Source organism: Siniperca chuatsi, linkage group LG4 (assembly GCF_020085105.1).
Source record: "Siniperca chuatsi isolate FFG_IHB_CAS linkage group LG4, ASM2008510v1, whole genome shotgun sequence".
Classification (NCBI taxonomy): Eukaryota; Metazoa; Chordata; class Actinopteri; order Centrarchiformes; family Sinipercidae; genus Siniperca; species Siniperca chuatsi.
The window spans coordinates 3,751,457-3,775,564 of record NC_058045.1 but is presented as its reverse complement, the minus strand read 5'-3'; the positions used below and the strand labels follow the sequence as shown (position 1 = coordinate 3,775,564).

General features: G+C 41.1%; 1 protein-coding gene across 1 annotated transcript; it reads right to left on the bottom strand.

Annotated features, from left to right (window-relative positions):
* Positions 1 to 252: 252 nt before the first annotated feature.
* Positions 253 to 24,032, bottom strand: hsd17b12a (hydroxysteroid (17-beta) dehydrogenase 12a). Its single transcript, XM_044192681.1, has 11 exons — positions 23,706 to 24,032; positions 12,034 to 12,080; positions 10,694 to 10,769; positions 8,769 to 8,876; positions 7,675 to 7,739; positions 7,342 to 7,386; positions 6,849 to 6,883; positions 5,860 to 5,941; positions 5,586 to 5,651; positions 3,518 to 3,667; positions 253 to 1,794 (listed from the first exon to the last, which is right to left on the bottom strand). The coding sequence occupies exons 1-11, from the start codon at positions 23,881 to 23,883 to the stop codon at positions 1,654 to 1,656; spliced, it is 993 nt and encodes a 330-aa protein (XP_044048616.1). The 5' UTR covers positions 23,884 to 24,032; the 3' UTR covers positions 253 to 1,653.
* Between the last annotated feature and the right edge of the window lie 76 nt (positions 24,033 to 24,108).

Here is a 24,108-nt window from a genome sequence, read left to right as displayed (position 1 = left end):
TACTTTTGATACTTTAAATACATTTTGATGATAATTATATACATATGCTTAAGTAGATTTTTGAATGCAGGACTTTTACTTACACAGTATTTTTAAAACTTTATTACTTTTACTTAAGAATATACAAGTACTTCTTCCACCACTGTACAGATCGCATTAGGTTTATTGTGCTGCTGAGCCATTATACAGTACAATCCCATAAATCTGTCATTTTATTCAGGCATTAGGAAAAAAAAAAAAAAAGACATACTGTGCTGTATGCCAGCGCTTTTATTAACACACCATATAAAACACAAGTTGACAGCAGGATAAATATAAACAGTGCATTTTACATATAGAAATTCAAATTTCAAATTTTCCATGCATAAGGAAAAGCATTCACTAGGCAGCTTAGTTGAGGCACAGGTCAGATCAAGTCATTTGGGGTATTCAATGGTGAACCAACTGTGTAAAGAGAAGCAGTTCTCTTGTTTTGCAGCAAACGTTTGGTAGTATGTGAACCAATCTGTAGGTAAATGTGAAACCACAGCTACAGCAATGATGTAAAATACTCTCTAGCCCTTTGAAATCCTTTCAAAAACCGGATGAACAAAATGAGGTTTTCCTTCGTCTGTGAAAGGTTGACATTTTGATTAAAAGAGGCAGAAATTGAAGCAACTGTGTAGTTCACATGGACATAACACCAGTTGAATTATATCTTTTCATAATACATTTTTAACCAGTCAACACCCACTCAATGAATCTGACCATTTCCAGCATTAATGTCAGTAGAAAGGCACTTAATGATAACTACGGAAAAAAACCCTTTGGTTTAGAACAAGTAATACATTTGTGCAACAACCCACCACAAAGTATCATTTTAAATATACTGTACACACGCAATATTATAAAAAAAAAAAAAAAAGCCAATGCATGCTGTTAACAGCTGAGTAATGCAAGTAAACTGACATGGTAGGAAGCAGAAATCGCAATGATTTGTAAACAGGTTTAACGCTAGTCTAAAAAAGGTCTGTTTGGCTCATGTGTTCATACGAATATAAAATAAATAATTATACATATATAAAAAAAGATGCCCACCACCATTTTCCACTGCTTACAACAGCAGGGTTAACAAATCACTCATTGGAGCGCCTTGGTAGCCGAATGGTTACAGACAATTGCAGTTGCCAGTTCGATTCCAGCCAGTGACTTTTGATGCATGTCATACCTCTCTCCCGGTTTCATTTCTACCTCTTCATCTGTCACTATCAAATAAGGCACACACACAAAAAAAAAAAAAGGCCAAAAAAAATAATCTTAAAAAAACAAAAAACAGCTCAGTAATCTTTTGGCTGAATTATTACCACCATCAGTGTCAGTGACAAAAAGTATTAATGTTGTTTGCCAAGAGCAGAATTTTATTATGTTTTAGCTCTTGCCTTCTTTGGTTATTTCTTGCCAGACAAAATCACATCAGGGCAGAGGTTGCTGTTTTAAACACAAAGTCATACACATGCTTTGATGTGCACATTTACTGAAGACACAAAAAAGGTGAAATCTCAGGCAACTGGAGGATCAATCGCACAGATACAAACAAACAAACAATCTCTTTTCCTTAAACGCTGTACCGGGTCAGAACAGAGTGGCTGCCTGCAGATTCGTCAGCCATCTTTCCTATTCGCTTTTGAAACCTGTTCCGTTCTTCTGCTCCCGCAGCTTTCTCCTCTGCAGGTATCCAGTACGTTGCAGACGGTTCATTCTGGCTCCCAGGTAGATGACGAGGCTGATCGGCACCAGCTTGGTTGTCACCCAACCCTGCGAGGAAAGAAACAACAAACGAGGTGCATGGGTTTACAATCCATTCAAACTACAGCTTTCAGGCTTTAATCTTTAAATGGAAATGCAAAAATAAATGATTTGGCTAAAAATCTTTTTTCAATTAACATTGAACCCTGGTCTTGATTTTTTTTTGGGGGGGGGGTAATCTACTTGCCAATTTTTACTTGCCCCTATACAAATTGTTGTATTTCTTAGCATTACTCAAATAAAAACTAAATTTAATTGTTATGTTTAATCTTCAAATCAGAATGTTTAATCAGAACAAGGACATAGTGAGTCAGATGTGAAGCAACAAACATTCTTGCATATCAAAACTGGTATAACAATCCCCCCTCCTTCTCAACAGAAATGGATTCGTCAACTATGAGTGAGTGATCATAAAGTCATAAACTTTGTCTTCACCTGCCGCCATTTTCTTGTGAGTAGGGATGGGGATCGTTAGGATTTTATTGATACTACTATTCTTATTGATACTCTTATCAGTTTGGTTCTCTATCGGTACTATTATCGTTTCTTTTTCATTACTAAATCATTTCTTTAAAAAAAAAAAATCTTTAAAGAATAAATTCACAACAGGATTCGGATAGAATATTTTAAATATAAACTAAATGTTTCTAGAGCAGAAACAGTAAAGTTCACAACTGAAAAGTCACTATATAAACTCAATATCTCACTGGAAACAAACCTAAAATGTCAATAAAAATAAAATCGTATTTCTGACATCAAAATACTGAGTGAAGTTTAGAAAGGATGAAGAACAGACAGCAGTCAGTAGGCTGTCAGTCCGTACTCCTCTGATGTGATTCACTGCCTTCAGGTAAGTCACCTGGCAGAGGGAGGAGGGGCTGGCTTGTCTCAGCCAGCAGTAAGTTTACAAGAATAAGTCAAATTTTAAAGATACGCGGCAAACTAAGCTAAACAGTTAGACTACATACAGACGGCTTTTGTTTTAGCTTGTTCGTAACAATTCACTATTAGCCGAGCTAGCTCACTGTGCACTATGTTTGTTGAACAGGTGTATTGATAAATCATTGGCTTTTTACTCGCTAAGGTTTTATTGCACTTACAGTAATGAGCAAAGTTGTCGTCAACTTGAGTAATCTCCACCGCGGCCTGTCTGATCTGCTGTCTTCGCTCCTATCTATATATCTATCAAATCAGTGTGTGTGTGTGTGTGTGTGTGTGTGTGTGTGTGTGTGTGTGTGTGTGCGCTCAGCTGACACAGAGAGCAGGAGAGGCTACAGTGAGCATGATAATACTGAGGTCTTTTAATAATTTAGCCCTGAGGGCCCTTTTTATACCGATCTAGTTTTTACTTGCCCCGGGCAACTGGGCAATCCTTATTGTTGAGGCCTGCAAGACATCTTCCAAAAGGTCAATTATGCTAATTTTGTAGCACCTAAACATCGTTTATGAAAAACAAAGTGCAAATCTTACAATATACAGTGCATCCAGTGCACCTTATTCCATTATTTTACAGCATCATCAACAGAGTTTCCACAAACTATTTAAATAAGACAAAACACAGCCTGGCTCTATACTGGATGTGTGTTGCAACTGAATATACACTTCATTCAAAAACTACTGATTTGATTGATAGTTCAGTCTTAAGTCTGACATTTCATAACTAAGAGCAACATGGAAGTTTACTTAATGTATTCCTGGATAGGTTCAGTATTTTGGAGTTTCCACTTCTTACCATGACAGCATGGGGGAAATATCCATTGGTCTGGCTCTGCAGACCCACAGTGTTGAGCTCAGCTGCCACATAGCGCTCTGGGGTGGGCTTGTCCAGGGTGGGCTTCCTGATACGAGTCATTTTAGTGACCACGAAGAAGGGCAGTACGCTCTGCAGGAAGACAAAGGGAACATCTAAAAACCTTCCTGGCCCAACCACAGTTTAAACAAAGTTTGAAAAAAAACAAACAAATTCCTTGTTCTTCCTCAGGTTAGCATAAAGTCTCCTGTTTCGTAATTTAAAATGACAAACTTCAACAGTTGAACTCCAGATTTGCAGTACAGATAAAGTTTTATGATAAGTATTTAAATGGTGGCTGACCAATGGACTGTAAGATGCACTTAAACTTAAAATCTTTGCTGTAAACTGGACTGATGACTGGGGTTATCAGGTGATAACACACTCAGGGTTTGCTGAGGTGAAACTGCTGTACACACTGCAGCCACAAGATGGCGCATGAGTGACTACTACAGAGGGTGCTAAAAACAGAACAAACAAGTTTTATGTGGAACAACCTACAGTCTATGGGAACAACGTATTTTCAAAGATGCCTCTGCTGTAAAAATGCATATCAGAAGCATCATTCATGAATGTGTATTCATTTCATTTCCCTTCATGCAGGATTGACTTGAGCAACTAGTTTGATTTTGTAACTTCTTTTGAGTTTAATTTGTGAGTGAATTTAATTAGGAAGCATCAGATGGACAGATCTTATATCCTTTGTCACAGAGTCTATAACAAAAAGGTTTCTATAAAACTAGCAAAATGTAATAAAATTAATGGGTCATGTTTCCCCACCCATTTTATTCTACTCGTTAAAACATTTTAAAAAATGAAAGCCACAATCAAGTGGATCTGTGGATCATGCATGCTCAACATGAAGGGTGAGGTGTGAAGGCTGCTGTACACCATCTAAGGAACAGACCTTTAAGACATAAACAAATGACACCACGACCGAGAAGACTGGAACTACAGTAGAATGTTTTGTGCTACTGTCTCTCAAAGTTAGGGCAGTAGCAATGGGAAGTACGACTCTTTGAAGGGAGCTGGATCCTGTGACTCTGTTCCTTTCCAAGAGCCGTTCGAAAGAATGGCTCATTGTTTTTTGGTTTTTTTTGAGGGGGGGTTACTAGGGTTATCTGCGAATAATCAATAGGATATCAGATTCAAACTTAGACATCCCAACAATATAAAATTTTTTCATGTGTGGCCTAGCAAACCAACACTAAATTACTCGTATTGCCAGGCATAATGTCAGTGATCGGCACTGTAAACATTACACAAGGTGACGCCATATCCCTCTGCTTTGCCAGTGAATTTACTCTCTGTAAATTGGCAGTTTTTTTCCTGTTCATTTGGCTTAGGCGCTGTGAAAAAAAAAAAAAAAAAAAAGCTTAAGCGCTGCGCCCCGAGTCTTATAATGGTAGGGAAAACCCGCTGTTTATTCTGGCATCATGTTGGCAAATTCTTATGTATACAAATGCGCAGGTAAGCACTATGGGCAACATCGAGGTCAGCAAAAATGATCATGGTCATGTCCATATATTGTACAATAAGTTGATAACGTAATTATCGCGACAGGCCTAGCAACAATAGTAAAAAAACTTTTTAACTCCGCCCAGCTGATTGTACACCGGCGCAGAGCGGGATAGTAATCAAGTGGACCCACTGTTGCGTTTGTGACTAGAGTAGTAACGTTACTGGTACACTGTTCAAGTGAAAGGGAGTGGATTTAGCGCAGGCAGCGAAATGTGGGCACAACGATAAAAAGAACAGCTCTCACCAAGTACGACTCTGTTCCCTTTGTTCGTACTGAAGAGCTATGGAAAGAATCTGATCGTTTGCGAACATAACATCACTATAAAGGCAGGGAAACAATGTTGTTACACTGTCATCCTGGCATCGGTCTGCCTCAAAAAAAGCTCAAAAACCTTGAGTGTCCTCACAGCTGAGAACATATCCTTGGGCAAAACATCCTATGCAGGGTGGAGGAGAGGGATTAATCCCATCAGACAAGCCCCAAACTCACCTGAATGATGATGCCCTGACGCCTGTACTCCTCCTGAAGGCCACGAGAGAAGAAATCGACAAAGGCCTGCACACAGAAAAGGATGAAAGATGGTCAATTTTAACACATCCGTATGTAAAATGTTGGTCTGTTATCACAAAAAAAAAAAAAAGGGTGGGTTGGCTTGATGAAACAAGCAGATACTGACCAATATCTTGAAACAATTCAGTTACCAGAGAGAATTCTTGCTTGTTTATGTATATAAGTGACAGACAAATACAGATGTTACAGATACCTTTGTGGAAGAATAGACTGTAAGCAGAGGGAGGGGGTACATGCCGCTGGCAGAGGAGATGTTGAGGATAACACCTTTGGACCTGAGAAAAAAAACACAACAAAGTAGATTTAGGACAAGAACTTTGTTGCAGTCCTAAATGTTCTCTTAGCATCACAGACAACAAAGCAGTCACATTTCAGAGTTTTAAATGAATGAAATTCCAGGACTCAAATTATCGTCTTTTGATGATGTTGCATTGGTCGAAATTACACATCACAGAGGCTTCATTGTTCACTGGAGATTTTGTCAAATCAAGAAAGCCTGCTGAAATCCTCAATTTCAACGCTGCTGCCATAACACCACAACTACATCACAGGGCTTTCCTCAAGATGTGAAGCACTGATCCCAGAACAGTGCAATAAATTTATTATTAAAGTGTTTAAGTCCTTATTTTTTCTTCAAATCCACAAACTTTCAATGATTTTCCAGGCCAGTGGGAAGCCTGTGTCTATACACAGTCAGCACACTGACAAATACACAAAGTGACGTTCCACACACACACACTAAAAACAGTGTGGTAGTGGCCGTGTGTGTTGCCATGGCAGCCTGTTGCTGCAGTGATGTAGTGGAGCGACGCTCCAGCCTCACACGGCACCAAATGTGCCTGCGCTGCTATTGGCCAGCAGGAGTCACATGGGAACAGAGGAGCCAATCTGGTGGGAAGAGCACTTTGTGTGAATTGAAAGCTTGTCAGCATTGCGAACAAAGGAGGAGAGGAAAAGAGAGATGCAGTGATGGAAAGGGCTTGGTGAGGATTTCTTGTTCCCCTACCCAATAAAATGGTCACCTTTATAAAGTGTAATCTCCAAATACTGTTCTTGGAAATCAAAAAAAAATAATTAATTTTGAGATTCCTTTTGCAGCTCTGTGCCACAATCTCTCATTCACGACACTGATATTTGACTGCAGTCATGTCTCTAAACATGGAAGCCTATCATTTAACTCACCTCTCAACCATTCTGGGCAGCACCAGACGGGTCATCTAAAAGAACAACAATACCACAAGCTCAGTTAATATCAACCGTCACACAAAAACAATGACAAAAGTCATAAAAAAAAAAAAATAAAAAAAAAGGAGAAACAAGGGGACTGGGAAAGAGTTTAATTTAAAAAAAATAAATAAAAAGAAGGGGAGAGAGAGAGGCGTGGGTGGCGAGTACAGACAGCGTTGGTGTAGTCCACCGTTGCTTTGGGAACAACTGAGACACTGCAGGTACAATGGTAGAAACAGCAGAAGAGGAGAAAGAAAAAGAAAAAAAAAAAAAGAGGAGAAGAACAAAAAGGAGGAAAAGTCAGGAGGAAAGTGATACCCACAGATCAACTTTTAAACAAAACACTTAAGGTGAGATATAAATATGTATCACTCTAATCACTGGGCTGAAGGTTTCCTCCCTGAAGAGGAAGAGTGTGCAGAGTCATTCAAGACAGAGACAAACTCACCTGGCACACTGAGGTCATGTTGACATTGATCATATTTGTGATGAACTGAAACACAGAACGCACCAATCAGCTAAACACTCATATATAGGATTATATATTTATACAGTAGAGAGCAGCGCTATCACCAAAGATATAAAAATGAAGCAGATGTTTGGTATACTAGATGCAATAAAGACTAACCATTACTAAACCATGGAGCATGAGAAAGAAAAATGGAAATGGTGAATTCATTTGCTTTTTCCTCAGGCTTACAGGAGTCACCTCGATTATTTTGAAACTGTACTCTTAACTAGCAGCATCAGAGAATTTGCAAGATGAAATAAGAAAACTCACATTGTCCAGATCAGGAATATGGAGGTAGTACTCGGGGTAGGGGTAGGACACACCAACATTGTTGACTGTTGAAGACAAAAAAAGAAAGCAGTTTTTCTGCTGTTCTAACCTGGTTCTAGCTTAAGATGTCTGCCATAAAAAATGTGACAGCAAAAGCAAACAAGATAGAAACAGGCATTTACTCCATTTGTACACAGCCACACCTTACAACCAGTAGAGCACAATTCGTATCATAAGAATAAGGACAAATAAATGTTTAACTAATTTTAGTGCAATTTTAAAAACATACCACGAGTCATGACATCAGTGTCAAAATAATGTTTTCTGAAAAGCCTCTAAACCTTGAACTCCTGACAGACTTTTCAAAAGAACGCATGCCTCAAAAAGTGGAAGATAAGAAAACAGTATTCATCCTTTGTGTTCTGGCATTATGTCTCCTTCACTACAATGTCATGATAATTCAACCAGAAATTAAACAAGACCCCAGTCAACAATGTGCACATTGCCAACTTTGCCTGACAGTGAAACGACAAAGAAGTCAATTCAAGCATCTAAATTAAGTGTGTTTAAAATGGATCAAATTAATCTGTTCAGAGAGAATCAGGAGATCACACCACCTTACATTTCCACAGTAAGTGCTGTACGATTTAGACAACACACAGCACGGGTGATGGATGGATGGATGGATGGATGGATGAGGTTTGCCAACAGTGAAACAAAGGCCAAACTGTCTGTGCAAGGTTTTGAACACCACAACACCTTTCAACCCCATGAATTATGTCTAATATTAATAACTGTATAAGCGTCTCACCTCCAGCTGCAAACACAATGCATATCATGCTGCTTGAATACACATGGAAGGTGAATGCCAACTGTTAAGTGATGTATAGTTTGTCTTGTACTGTCGCTTTGTCCTTTAGGATAGCTCTTCTCACCGTTTATGTAACACAACAGGTTCTTACAGTACGTTAACTGCACTGAAGACAAGACAAAATCTTTTTCAAATATGTCTACATGCAAATGGTGCCTGTAAGTCATCTCTAGACAGACTAGAAGGATGAATGACCATGCTGTCCTGAAAGAACAGCTCTTACCAAGAACACCGATCTCTAGACCAGTCAGCCCCGCCTCGATCTTTGAGTAAATGTCTGCCTTGCCAAAGTCAACTGCAATGGTCCTGGTCTCCACTTTATACTGCTCCTCTGTGAAGAGAGAAACCATTAGTGTCCATTAATTATAATGTAACAATGATATCTGTGCATGACAATGAACAAAAAAAAAAAAAGTTTGAACTGTAGAAATAGTTAGATCATACAATTGTTGTGATAAAATCAAAGCTCAGAAGGATGCAAGATCATTCATCTTACTGAGCAATCATGCCTTCACACCACACACACTCATATCACGCATTAAATGTTCCACAATTAAGCCTGCATTACATGGCCCAACAACAGAGCAATCCCCTGTTTCAAAACCCTGGATCCATTCAAATGAATAGAGCATGAAACCAGTCACTGTCAGACTTGAACTGAAGAGGGCACTGCGTACCAACAAACCAGCCGAGCGATGCTTTCCCCTCTCCCCTCCTCCCTCCACTCCCTCGTCATGTTTGACGCGCCTGCTGCAATTAGAATTTATTGTCCAAAGACTCATTTAGCTGATAGGTGGCGGAGGGAGTTATAAATAAGACCAAAATTCCTGGGATGTGCCTCGGTAAAGACCAGTAGTGTGTCAGTGTATAGACAAGATAAGACAGGGGGAACCTGAGAGGGATGTGAGGTGGGGGTGAGTAAAAAAAAAAAAAACACAAAAAGGGGGTTAGGGGTTGGAGCCTCCCTGAAATCTATATCCAGTTCAGATTATTTAGTGATCACAACCACTGAGTCCATGTCAAAGAAAATGATAAAAAGCAGTTTAGGACGAGGTGGCAAAGAAGCAGAAATATTAAGGCTGAGGTTGCCAAATTGGAGTAATTTAGGGTTGCCAGGTAGGTGCGATCAAGAGTCAGATGAGATGCGAGAGAGGAGAAACATTTACAACAATGAAATTATAGGGTGGGACAGAGTGGGTTGCCCAGTTACATGCTAAAGAGGGTGGTTTTGTCAGACTAATCGTGAGGGAGGAGTGCCAGAGTTTGGCACGCCGCACCCCGCTCGTGACTACCCATCAGCCCCCTCTGTGGACTTGAAGCACGACAGGGGAAATTGCGCTGTGGGAGACGTCAGAGACAGATGGAAAGAGAGCGAGTCAGGGAGAGGGCACTATTTGAACAGGGGGGGGGAAGCACTCACCATTCAGTCTTTGTTAGAATCTGGACACAGGCCAGCAAGGAGGGGAAAAAAGTTTTTCCCTTTTATATGGACACTCATTTTATATTTGTCATTTCCATCTGTGTAGACTTGAATGAGCCTGGTTTGTTTGTTTCTAACAAATATCTCAGTGGAACAGTTTAGACCAGGAGTTTCTTTAATCAGGCCAGAGATTTTAAAATAAATAAATAAATAAAATAATAATTAAAAAAAATAAAAATCTTGGGGACGGTGAGGACGTAAAACACAAGTCTGCTTTGTTGGCTGCATGTTTCCAAATCTCCAGCACTAAACAGAATAAAGGCATGACCTGGCAGGATGCAAGACAGCGTGAAAAATGGGATTTAAAGAATAAAATCTGAATAGCGAAAATGATTCAGTAAAACCAACACATTGTGTTTTTGAAAAGTTAGTAGATCCACACCTTTGTTGCAAAGTGAAACATCTATAATAAACTTATGCCAAGCTTGTATTTTGTCTTCAGAACAGATGCAGGGATTCTTTTCTTTTTGACAATATCCTAAATCCTTATGTCAAGGATATGCCCTCTTATCGAGGCCTGGGAAACCCTGTAGCCGACGGGGTGGGAGGTTGCACGTCACCGCCTTCCCCTACACACATCCTCTTCAGCCCACTCACTGTGCTCTCAACCACGAATAGGTTTCCGTGATGTTGTGGAGACACACACACACACTTTTATACACACTTACCAAGTGACCTGGCCACGTCATCCAGCTTGTCCTGGGAGCGACTGATCAACATCATGGCAAATCCTCGACGAGCCAGCTAGAAAAGGAAATACCGGTTAGTGCACGATACCAGATGCACAAGTTTGACCATAACTTTAATATAGATGCAAAATGCATCCACTGGCCGTATTACTTTTCTATGTGCATACGTAAACACACTCGTTGTGCTCGCCTTTTTGGAAGCATGCTTCCAGAAGAGAAACTTTGACGGAAAGCTTGAGAGCAGAAACGACTTGAGAACTCGAGACTTAAAATTTATGACTGAGGTCATTTGGATTAAGCCAGAATCCCCCTTCTGTCCAGCTACTGCCCTGTTATTTCTACTGGATGCACAAAGACTCAATCAACATGAGGTCTGAAGTTCAGCCAGGCTGATCTTTGTGGTGTGTGGTGTAATGGCAAGAACAAACTGACTCTCTGATATAATAACATACAGATGCTATACATAGTTGTTTGACGTCCATACTTGATCTGTGTATGATTGTTTGGACTGCGTGATGAGAACAGTACACTGATAATGATGACATGGAACTACAAAACATCCTAGTGACTGTTATGTCCAGACTTCAGGGACACTCTTCTCCCCGGGTTGAGGAGCCTGACCCTGGAGACTGGATAAATAACTGATGCTCCTTTTCCCTCTGTACTCATTCAGAGCAGATTATACTGATGTATGTTTTGCTGCTGCAAGTCCGTCTGCAGACTCTTGAAGTAAACCTACAGAAAGACAAGTGATTGCCTTGAGAGTTTCTTCATTCCGCAGAAATCGCCACTACAGTGGCCATGTTGCTGTGCACAGTGAGCAAATCTGCTTGTGCGTTTCAAATTATTTTGAAATGATGCGCTTTAGAGCACAGAGGTGGATTTATCATGTTCCATGTGAAAGCAGCATTCAAGTAGTATAAAAACGAACGTGCCTAAAAACCCTGCATGGCATAATACACTGGGTAAAATGGTGGCCTACCGTTGCAGACAAGCGGCTAGCCCCACTGTAGCACCAACAGCGACAGTATGAGTCAAAGGCCCTACATGACTATATTATACAGCCAGCACACCCACACAAGTATGGGCCAAACACGTGGCAGGGTAGTCCCTATTCAACGTGTCCTTGTTACCTCCGTATGAGCGCTTGTTGACAAACCTGTATTGAAGTGTGTGTGCATGTGTGTGAGGACTCTCTTCCACATTAATAGGCCTGGAAGAGCTCTCCCCTAGCATGGCCTAAAGTGAACATGCATGCATGTATCAGTCACAGCTTTTCCGTGCAAGAAACTGAATAAGTCAGAGTCCAGGAGCCTCACCTCCTCCGCATAGGATTTCCCGATTCCATCCGTGGCTCCCGTCACAACTGGAATGAGAGAGAGAGAGAGAAAGAAAAAAACGTTAGTATAGGTTCTCTTCACAACACTATCTCACACACTATGTAGCAGGGCAAGTGTCAAGTCAATTTCTAATGAGGGAGCAGATGTTCCTAAAAGTTAAAAACCCAGAATGGTTCATATTCCTTGATAATAACTGATCTGATTGAAACCATGGTTTAACTTTGTGTTTCAAATCTAGGTAAACTTACTCTAACCCAGTTAAATGACCTCAAAGTCACATTTCATCAGCAACACTGACATTGACGTCATGCCAGACTGATTCATTACTCTGGCACATCTACTATGTTATCTTCACGGTTTCTGTTATCTTTACATCTTGTGACAGTCACACATAAAAACACACACAAATAAATATGACCCTCTTTGTTCAGAGGCTTATGACACACCTTCACATCAGGTTTGACCACTTCCAGTCATCGTAACAACTCAAAGCACAGAGTTCAAATATGGAATTAAGCTCTGGGATCTTTACAGGTGACAGATGGGACAATCATACGAAGGCTTTCACGTTAATCAAATCCGTTGGCGGACACACCCCGCAATACAATTCACCTGCTATTCAGGAAAGCCTCTCTCTAAGCTCGACAATGACAACTCCATCATCAGCCAAATGGCGTTTCTTTTGGATGAGATGCTTACAGGGTGTCCATTCTCAAAGTGCACACAAAAGCAAGTATGCAGTTCGATTTTGAAGCAGAGATGCATATAATACAACCCAAGATAGTATAGATAGGACTCAAATCACAGATTAAGCTACAAAAGACAAAGAGGGGACGGAGATTGTATGGAGGCTGAGATAAGATGGTATAGATTGAAGCAGAACAAAGAGAGACAGTATAGGATTCACAAAGCCCTCAACATCCACAGATACCTCACTGGGAGCCGCTCCTGTGATGTAAAACAATGATTTTCAAGATCATGTCTTCATCTACTCACCTTGAATCACTTAACAATTTAGTATACAGACAAATCTGACTGGTAAGGTTAAATCAAGTGTATCTGTAGTTTAGACATAGGTGGAGAAAGGAGAATGGTGGAAAATCAGCGAGGACCAAAACCGTTTGGTAAAAAGAAAGATTTCACAGAAGCACAACGGAAGATGGTAAAGTGGCCGCAGTGTGGGGAGATGCAGACAGAGAGGAGCTGATGTTCTTGTGTTCAGAGTTCTCCTCACCTTGTCAAGCAAGCAGGGCTATTTTTAAACCTTCACTGCCCATCAACCCCAGCTCCTTCTTGATTGACGGAGGATGGGGGAGAAAGGAGGATGGAAGGAGGGATGGAAAGAAGAACAAGGGAGGTAGAAAAACAAAAAAAGGGTGGTGAGGAGGGATTGGGGGTACACAAATATACATGCACACAGTTGTGCATCATAAATATATTATTAGCAAGGCTTGATGAAAGATTAATAGAGGTAGAGGACATTCTCTGGCAAAGAGCTGGAGAGCAGGAAAAAGAGACAAGATGAGAGAGGGGATGTAGAGAGGAGGGAGTGATGACGAACATGGAGCAGGAGAAAGGAGGAGGGTGAAGTGGGGTAGGGAGGGTGGGGGGAGATGGGGAGGTGAGGAGGGATCCTAGGGGCAGCTAAAAATAGTACTGGAGCGAAGCAAGAGAACGAATGAGTGAAGGAAAAAGACAGGATAGAGATGGCGGTGGAGAGGAGGAGGGGCAAGTGAGTGAATGAGAGAAGAGGAGTGCGAGCAAGCGAGAGAGAGTAGCACAAAGTCAAAAGTGAAAAGAGAGCAGAATCCCTGGTTATTTTTAAACCTCCCCCATGTTAAGAATGAAACGGCCCGTGGCAGAAAAGCCTCAATGGGTGCGGGCTGTACCAAATCAGGCTCTCGTTGCCGATGCAGGTGGGGGGCAAACTGAGGCAGGGAGAGGCTCAGGCACAGTCGCTGCAAAGTAAAATGGCTGGGGGGGGGGGCGACGACAACCACCTCGACATAAAATTTTGTTTTTCCTAATATAATCTAGTGAAGTGAATATGGCTTATTTGTTTTATGAGCTACAGAGCTCACACTTTACACAAATCCACAACACACATGACAAAATAACACTTGAAATATTACATATCATGACTGGCCGGTGAACCTCATATTTCCAAAATGTGTAAATATAATGACAATCACGCAAGTTTTGAGTTTCTGATGCGTTTGAGTATAACCAACATAAAGGGAGAGGAAACCAGCATGAAACCATTTAGATTGATTTATAAAAATAAAAACAACTGTGTTACAAGGTTGCTAGATGGTAACAGCAAGACAGCTTGCAGCTATGAAACCAAACTCAGCTTGTGCACTCTTGCAGTGCCAAAAGTTGCAAATCTTTTTATTTGTGTCTGTGTGTGAGCGCATTTGAATTTGTACCAACAGGTGAAGAAAACGCTTGACCGATAAGGAATACCTTCTATGATTCTTCTCTAAATAGGTTTAAGATGCCTTTGAGGAAGAAATGAGCACTGAGCAGGTGCACCGACCACATTCCTGTCACGTGGGACAACACATAAACCCCACAGAAAGGTAGCTGGGATGTATGTCGTTCGCCTGCATGACTGAGTTTCAGGTGCAGAGAACTGCACCTGGTGTGAGAATGTGTTATGCGCCAAAATGCACGTACAGCATCACGTTTCAACTTCAACCCGATAGGAGAGCGTGCAAGAATGTGTGATGTGCTTAAAATGAAGGTGCAGCATCACCTTTTGAACCTGAACATGACAGTAAAGAACCTAAAAAAGGGACTCAGCTGTGCATCTGTTCAGGTTATGCATGCCATGCATTTTAAGAATACAAAAAGTAGTATCAATCTTAATGCCACTATTCTAGCTTTTGAGTCTTATTTTTTTCCCCCAAAAAAAAAAAAAAAAAAAAACCCAAACAGATGAATTCTATTTATAAAAAAGGATGATTGCCTTGATTGGCTCATCACTAAACAACAAGAAAAAAATTTATTAGCCAAGTCTGCTGCATTTCAAGTGGAAAACCTCCGCTCAGCAGGTTTATGTCATTTGAATTAGTAGAGATGCTGCTATCAGCCCATCAGAACTGTGAGTCTTTAAATTCATCAAATGAATAACCTGTTAGAAAAATATCATTAAAGAACAGTCTTATTCTGGCACGGCCAAAGTACATTTGAAATCCAATTCATAAAAATTGGAAGAAAGAGCACAAGAATCTGCTATTTTTAAAAATAAGGTCAATTTTTGAAAAAATTCCAACTCTGCCCTCTCAAACTATTTAGTACAGATGTAATTAAATTACAAACGAAGCAAGAGTGTAAAACCGAATTATGAAAAGGGGTATTTTGTTGGGTGGTTGAAAAAGTGGAAGGCAAGATATGGTGGAGACAGTTTGCGAATAATCCCTCTATCAACTTTAGAGAGAAGTTGAACAGCTAGATAAAACAAAGAGAAATAAACACAGAACATAAGAACTCAGGAATGATTGTTATTGCCACTTAGGACACTACTTTGAATTGTGATTTTCCACTGTGCATTTGTCTACCAACACCACCCTTCCTCAGGCCTAATGCCCCCTCCCCACTAACCCCCAAATCCTTGTGCTTTACTTATGAATGACTACACTCCTCCTACTTATTATATAATAGTACCATTTTCTCAATAAACGTTGTCTAGGGAGTGAAGTGCATGTAACGGGGGGCTAGTACGGTGGGATGGGGACACAGAGTTCCTCGAGTCTTAAGACATTTCCTTTTTGCTTTTGAGTTGCCATCAGCCATCATTAGTGCAAGAAATACAAGAACAAAGAAAGTATTCTGGAAATTCTGGGGGACGACAAGAAATTATCAGCCATGCCTGAAACACAACAGAATGAAATTTGATGCCAATTGTATCATCTATAATTGGCAACCCCTCAATGATGAACAGACACTGCAGAAATAGCAGAGGAAATGAGTCCCCTATTAAACTCTTCCAGTGATGTACAAACAGAAAACAATGTCCAAAAATACCATTTTTCAGTTCAGTCACAAACACACCCCAGTGCTCCCAGCAGGTCTTCATTCCCTTCACGTGAGCAACGTATTAAATCTGTGACACACACACACAGATGTAATGTAACAAAAAAGGTCTACGCAAGCAAGCATGTGACTGACAGCAGCGCTACTGACGCCCAGAGTAGATGTACACACACACACACCCCCCCCAAAAGGGTGAATGTGTGTTGATGGGGCAACCACGTATTAGAGCGATGTGTACAATGAAAAAATAAAAACTAAATAAAATAAAAATAGATTTGTGAGAGGCCAGGGAAGGGGAGTACATCAAGCCATGAATGTCTTCATGTGTGTGTTGGCAGAGGGGATGTGTGCACTGCTGCCTCTTTCCTTCCCAGCAATACTGCCCTGAACCCAGTTTCCCCCATTCCAATGCCTCAGAGAACTGGTCCACCATGCTGGCTCTGAAGCGCCCTGACGGGGGCGCATTTGCACCACATCTCTGCTGTGCTTAATGCTGCACATCACGTCCAGAGGTATTGACATCCCCCAGCCTTTTCTGTCTCCCTCCCTCCCTCCCTAGCAGCGGAGCAGCCCCTGCCTGCTCACTATTCCGAGGGTCTAAAAAAAGCAGCAGGAGGAGTAAAAATAGCAGCGCGCCTGCACTGCCTCGTCTGGGAGCTGCCTGCCGCAGCACCTGAATACCAACAAGATCCCCCACCACCATCACCACGACAACCAGGCTGCTGCATCCTCAACCCTCCACCTAAAGCCCCGATGCCAGCATGAGCACTGCAGGCTGGGAAAAACCACAGAACATCTGATCTGATGAGCAGTGGGGAAAAAAAAAAAAAAAAAAAAAAAACAGGGCGTCCACAAAGCCCTAACTGCTGATACTCATGAAGATTCTTTGATTTTGATTAATGTGGACTGCATGAGAAGGCACGTGTGTGAGGATGAGCAGCTCATATTAAAAAAAGACAAAAGAAAACCTCAAATCTTTATGAATATGGAGATTCAGATTTCTATTAATTCACTGATTATTCCCTCTCAAGGTGAAGGTGTGCTGATTAGTAAAATAAGCTCATCTAATGTTTAGCTGTAGAGAAAGCTGGCATGGTTTTGATTATCAGTTACCCACAGAACTAAAATGATTGTAAAAAACTTGCCCCTCAACCCTCCCACCAAATCCCCAATTAAGATTCTCAGTGAGGAGAGACTGCGGTCCTTGTATGCCCCACTCTCGTTACGTACAGTTATGTAATCTGTCGCACCCCAAACTCGCCTATCAACGAGCAGCCCCTCCTACCTCAGAGGGAGGAGAAAAAAAAAAAAGACGAGGGAGGGATGCAGCAGAAGATCCACAGACAGCAGCACCCACCCCACCCCCCCCCCCATACCCAAACACACACACTCTATTCTCCATCCACCCACCTTCCACATTCAGACACACACACACAGCTTTAAATAGCAGGGGAGGAAAGTCACATGGGTAATATAAAAGTCGACAAAAATAAAAGCTTGATTGGGCCGGGGGGAGAAATGAGGGGTGGGAGGGTGAGACAGAGAGAGAGAGAGACAGAGAGAAAGAGAACATGTACTTCAGAGCTGCCCAAGATAGAACCAGCATCTATATTTGGGTACAGAGCTAAAATAGACGCGTCCCCCTCCCTCCTCCAGTCACATGCCTTGTTTTAAAAATCAATAGTTTCCTTCACCACAACTACTTGGATTGAGACAAGGGGATTTTTGAGCAGGAAACAAACTGATATTTGATCGGGTGCCATTAAGGGAAGACTGTACTTTGTGCCGGTTTTCATTTCAAACGAAGCCTACAGCAGGTGATTTCACTTTATTAGTCAGTCCTCTCTGTCTGAACGAGTGTTAATCAGTGCAATCACCTGCTGGAGTCTTTGGTGGTAGGTATGAAAACTCAGGCCTCCATGGCACATGACTGAAAACGCCTGTTGTATCATTTACACCCCTGCATTTGTGACACAACTCAAATTGGTGGATAACGTCGATGTGGAGGTCCTCTACAAATGTATTGATTCTTTAAAAGTAACTTGCATTTATAAATAAATAAATAAATAAATAAATAAAGACTTGTGTCTATTGTCAGGTGGACGATGCCCGGAAACATGTCTTAACAAAATACACCTTCACCCATCAAGGATTTCTGCTTTTCAGCTTACAGCCAAATCACATCACTAACTGTAACCCGACAAAGTTTGACCAAAACTGACAAAATTAAAAACATTTTAAAAAAACCCAACAACTTCTCCTGCTGTTTTTTGGTTCTAAAACTACATAAACCCCTTGCACATCAATTATCTTATGTGTTCATCCAAACTCTTAGGTGAGAAATGTTTATTTTTATAGGAGGTTAGGTAATGACATACATTCTTCTTCGGTTCGCCCCACAAAAACAGACGCCAACACCTCGAAGTACTTTTCAAGCGATACTCAACTGAACAAACTGCCTTTCTGGCATGTTGGACTGCAACCAACGTAGAAAAGTATCACTTTACAGAAGGCAATAAATCACTGATTCCAAATATCCTGGTGATCCAGTATTGTGACTGAGCAGCTACATCATTACTGTACTTGATGCCCTCTTTCTTTTCAGCCTAGCAATATCTATGTGTAAGATATAGTTAGGCTGGAAAGTTAGTTAAACCAAGTTCATAGTAACAATGCATGGCTTAAAAAGAGCCAATGTGCAAATAAGTATTTTGTGAGGTGCTGGAGCTTCAACTAGGAATATTTTGCTGTAAAGAGGCCATTTCTGGGTTGCACTGTCTAAGGAACTCATGCTAATTCCAGTTTTCTTCATCACTTGATATTACCTACTGTATTTCGCTGACGCATTTCAGTTGCTTTGTCAGTGAGACGGCTTCAAATGACCATTTTAGAGCTGAATCGATTAGTGGCTCGCCAGTTCATCTTTAACTTTTTAGTAGATTAATCGTTTAAGCCATTTTTTGCTGCTTTTCTTTGTCATATGATAGTGAACCTGATTTGGGTTTTACACTGTTGGTTGGACACACAAGCAATCTGAAGATGCCGTTTTGAGCTTTCGGAAATTGTACAGACTTTTTTTTTTTTTTTTTACACACTATTTCCTGACATTTCAGACACCAAACGATTGATCAAGAATATAAATTGGCAGATTAATCAACAATGAAAATAATAACTTGTTTAAAGAAAGTTAAAAATAACGACCAATGTCAAATCACAAGTTACTAGAGCCAGAAATTATGTCTAAACTGTTAATGTAGTCTCAGCAGTGGTCAGAAAACCCAATACTGCCACTTAGTTTTTTATTTAAAAAACTACTAAAATTAAGTAGACTTCTTTCTTGCACATTGACAATTAATATCAGTACCGGTCATGATGGAGCTTAGCTTAGCATAGCTTTTAAGTATTTATTTCTAAGAAAATACAGACTGAATTGTCAAGAGACAACATGAGAAGGGTTTAGTGGGCAAACAAATAGATGAGAACGGGAGATGGACGGAGAATGTGAGAAAACTGAAACTGGAGAAGAGGACAACACGCTCAGAGGAAGATGGTACTGTAGCCTCAAAGAGTGCACGATATAGAGAAACAGATACACACACTGGCTGGAGTGGGGAGTTGATTGAGATGGAGCGAGGGAGGGGGGAGGGATTTTGAAGAGCATGAAATGAGGAAGATGCAGGGGATTTTTTTTATCCCTCTTTAAAAAAAAAAAAAGCATTCCTGGCTCCGGCACGTGTCACAGAGCGTGTTCATCACATGAACAGCAGTGTTCTCTCTCTCTCTGCCCACACACACACACTCATACAAAGCACTAGGGGGAAGCACATTCACAAGGATGGAGAAGTGGAGACCCTGCCTCAGTTGAAACACATAGTGAATGAAACCTAATTCCTATTCATAAAAAACAAAAACACTGAAAATTATTCTCTCATAATAATTAGGCTTGTGTTGATAAACTTGCACGCCTCAAATGTTTATTCCTGGAGCCGAATCAAACAACTAAATTCTTGCATAAGTGCTGACCCAGGTCTTTGTCACTCTTTGCTGTACTGATGAATGGCTGCATCCTTCTTATATAATAGGACCATTTTCTCAATAAACTCTAAATGTCAAAGGGAGGCACTTCTAAGGCGCATGTCACATCACTACGCCCCGCCCCTGCAAAAAGCTCTTTGGTCTAATTTACTTCCCAATAATGGGGTTTTACTCACATGCGACAGAACAGACAGTGGCTCCCTTATATAATATGGGATGCTGGGGGCTAAGAGTGGAGTGAGCGGAGAGGAAAAAACTACTACACATTAGAGTGAAAAGCTACTCCACTTGAAATAAAAAGCATCAAGACTGAACCCTGCATCATAAAACAAACAATTATAATTCTGCTAAAATACAATGAAATAATAGAAAGTATTTAAAAATGTTAACTCAAAGACTAAATATCTTTTGGAGCCAGATTCATGCACACTGCTAACAAAAACTGCAGAATTTCCCCTTATTCTGAAGCACCTATTGGTCCTTTCCAAAAGGTGCTAGAAAATTATAGACTAAAATAAATAAAAGATGTCTTGACTGATAAAAATGTGTTGTGTTCTAGAGAACTGCTATTTTTTCACTCAAGGTTTAAAAAAAGAAAAGAAAAACTGAGCTGCAGACATGGATTGGGCTGGCAGGAGGTGGGGAGGGTGAGTGTGTGTGGATGCAAAGTGCAGCAGAGAGGCTAGGGAAGCCGCCTTAAACCATGCTGCAGTGCTCCTGTTCTGCCGCTAGGAGTCCCATCCACTAAGGGGAAGACCAGAGGAACTCCAGAGAAATCCTATGAATGTGAGAGCTGCAGAGCCTCAGCCCAACACAAGGCACAAAGATGTGCAGCGATAACATGAAAAACTCTACAAGGATTTAAAAAAAACATTAAAACTAAAATTTCCTTTCTTTGCAAAACAGGAAGGGATCAACTCTTATCTGATCTAATGTTAGTGGTTACTGGGCAAACGTTACCTCAACCACCTGCACACACTCAAACCTGTCTGACCAGGAAATACCAGTCGTTTCGTGTGTTGCAATAGCAGCCATGTGTATTGTAAAAAGCACATGTTTAAAAAGGACGAGCTTGTCATCAAATGTGGCACATTTTTCTAGAAAGTCAGTCTAAGAAATGTGTCTATTGGTGAAATAAAAATTTGACTGATTATATTTCTTGGAATAATTGTTTACTGGTTGTTTGACTAGCCAACATCCTCTTCTTACACGATCACATAAAGTCAGTAATGTCAAGTCTAAATACAAACCCAGTGGCTAATTACTGAGTCCAACTACAACAAGTTATTTAAATTATGGATTTAAAATTCTGCCTCAGTCCTCCATTCAGATGATATATAACATGGAGAAGTATTCTTTTTAAAAAAGCCATGACATTTCAAGCTTTGAAATGTTTTCCTATACAAAAAGACACTTTACATTAGTGATTATTAACTGCCATGGGTAGAGACAAGATGTGGAAGAAGATAGTGATTGAAAATCCTTCAAACTCAGTCTCATGCAGTTTCTGTGGAGCAGCTCAACAGGACTTCACATATTACACTCTTGTTGCTTATTGTGCATTAAAATAGAGACAATACCACGCCTATTCAATCGCTAGAGGAGGTTTAACTTGTTTCAACAGGTGCCTCAGTCCTTTAGTGAAAGGTGGAGACAAGTGTGAAGGAAATCACACCACTGCCTAACCAGACCTGCACATCTGGTACTACCAGCTGAGGAGGACACCTCATCCCTAGCACACATGTACCCCCGTCCACCTGTTATCTTCCTGCCATGGCTCCAACCATTGTGATTGGAAATGAAAGTCAGACTTGTCAGACTGGTGGCAGCAACTGGTTTCAGGGAGTGGCATGCAAGTTCACAAGTTAAGAAAGGGTATAAGAGAATAAATGTGACAGGTGTGGTGTGGAAAAGTATAGGTAATAGTTTCATGAACCCTTAGATTAGTTGAATAAAAATCCTTTCTACAATTTCTTTAAAACTGCTGGTTTAAAGCATTTCCTACACTCTTAAAACTGATTCTACAGCATCACAGGGATTACATTTGACCCATTATACTCGATGCAATAATAGAAAACCTCTAAGGTTCTGTACTGCACCAAAAAAGGGCTCTGCTAAAAGCACAAGCCCGAGGAATCATTTTTGTTATCAGGAGTGCAGGAAGGAAACATCTTTAAAAAAATAAAAATAAAAAGGTATAGTTAGAGCTATATCTGACAAGATATTGGGGGTGCTGGAGGTGGAGTGAATGGGGAGGGGGTTTCACAATTTCTATATGACCAATGGATGACGAGGCGATGAACAAGCGCATGACTCATTGGTGTGCAACGGTATTCCTCCGCATATTCCAGCAGAATCAATACAGAAATGTACATTAGTCATTCCTAAAGGCACCCTACCTTTGCGTCATGTGTTTCATTCCCTTTTATGGCGCACAGGGCATCAATTAAAATACCCCATTCATAAAAAAAAAAAAAAAAAAAACGACGATTTGGAGGCAAAGTGTGTCACGGTGCAGAAAAACATCTAGACCATAAAAAAAAAAAAAAAAAAAAAAAAAAAAAAACAACAAATGATCCGGGTCGCCTGGTTTCGGGTGTTCGAAAGAAAGGGGGCGATTATCAACGTAACCCGATGCGAAAGGGAGCGCTCGGCAGATTGCGCAGCAAGAGGCTCCAGATGCAGCAGTCTTCTCCAAATAAGAGAGACTGGAGAAGTGGGTCAAACCATGGCAGGGCGATTCCTATGAGACTAGTCTCTACCAAACCAAAATACACTTATATTTGACAAGTAACGCGCTCCTATTTGGCCAAGCACCCTGTAAAAGTACGTTATACAGTCAAATCCAATTCGAGACGTTTCAATCTTATCTATCAATATGTAGGACAAACGGAATGGGACAATGCAATGACTAGAAAGAAACAGACGACAAAAGCATGCCAAAACACAGCCTAAATATATATTATTACACAAAGTGAAATAAAAGATTATTAAGACAAGTGTCAAAATGTTGGACAAACTACCACAATGTGACATTCTGACAAGTTAAAAGCTATGAAAATGATCTAGCTGTGGGACACGTTTTAATTGGGCATATGGGTTTGTCGTATATCATGCGGATGGGCTAATGTGGATCAGTAGTGCGCTGGCTGAGAGCTCACCCACATAAAAACAGCTCTGTGAAAAGTGCGCATAGCCTGCGCAATTTGGCTCCTGGCTCACCAATGTGGGGCATCCCCCTACCGCTCCATATGTGGGTGAAAACGCTGACTGGAGCCCCTGGCAGCAGACGGTGCTGTGTTTGACGCGAGAAAAAAAAAATCCCAATTGAGCTAATAAGGACCATTATCTTGTCAGTCAATCAGCCGCTTACCTGCGCTTGTTACGCAACACCAACCTCCCCTTGAATTAAGTCACAAAAAACGCACCAGAATGCAGCTCTTCTTTGCGCCAAAGTGAAGTTTGAGCTCAATAACATCAATCTGGTGTTTGCACGTCGAGTCCACCTGCTTACTTCTGAGCTGCCCTCTTCGTGACCGTGATGTAGGTGGCGTGAAAATTGATGTGACCCAACTCACCTGCCCATTTGCCCAGCTTCGGAGAGAGCAGCTGCCCGTTTCCCAACACCCAGATTCTAATGCCTGAGAGCAGCCTGTAGAGCAGCCACAGCGCCAGGGAGGCCACAGTAAACGCGCCGACCCAGAAGAGAGGCGTCTCGGCCCTGCGGAGCGTCTCCTCAACGTTCATCCAGTTCATGGTAGCGGCTCTCGGTGAGTCGGCGTGTGTGTATGTGTGGAGACCTCAATTTAAGGCAATGTACTCTAATTTCCAAGACACAACGTGAGAGAGAGTCCCTTTATAAGGCGGTTGTAGCATCACACACACTCCCCCAACTCCCCCAACACTTGTCTAGCCTGATTTAAAGTGCACCGCCCACCTCCTGCTCCGCCCCGCCCTCCCGTGCTCTTCTCTGGCTGCAGT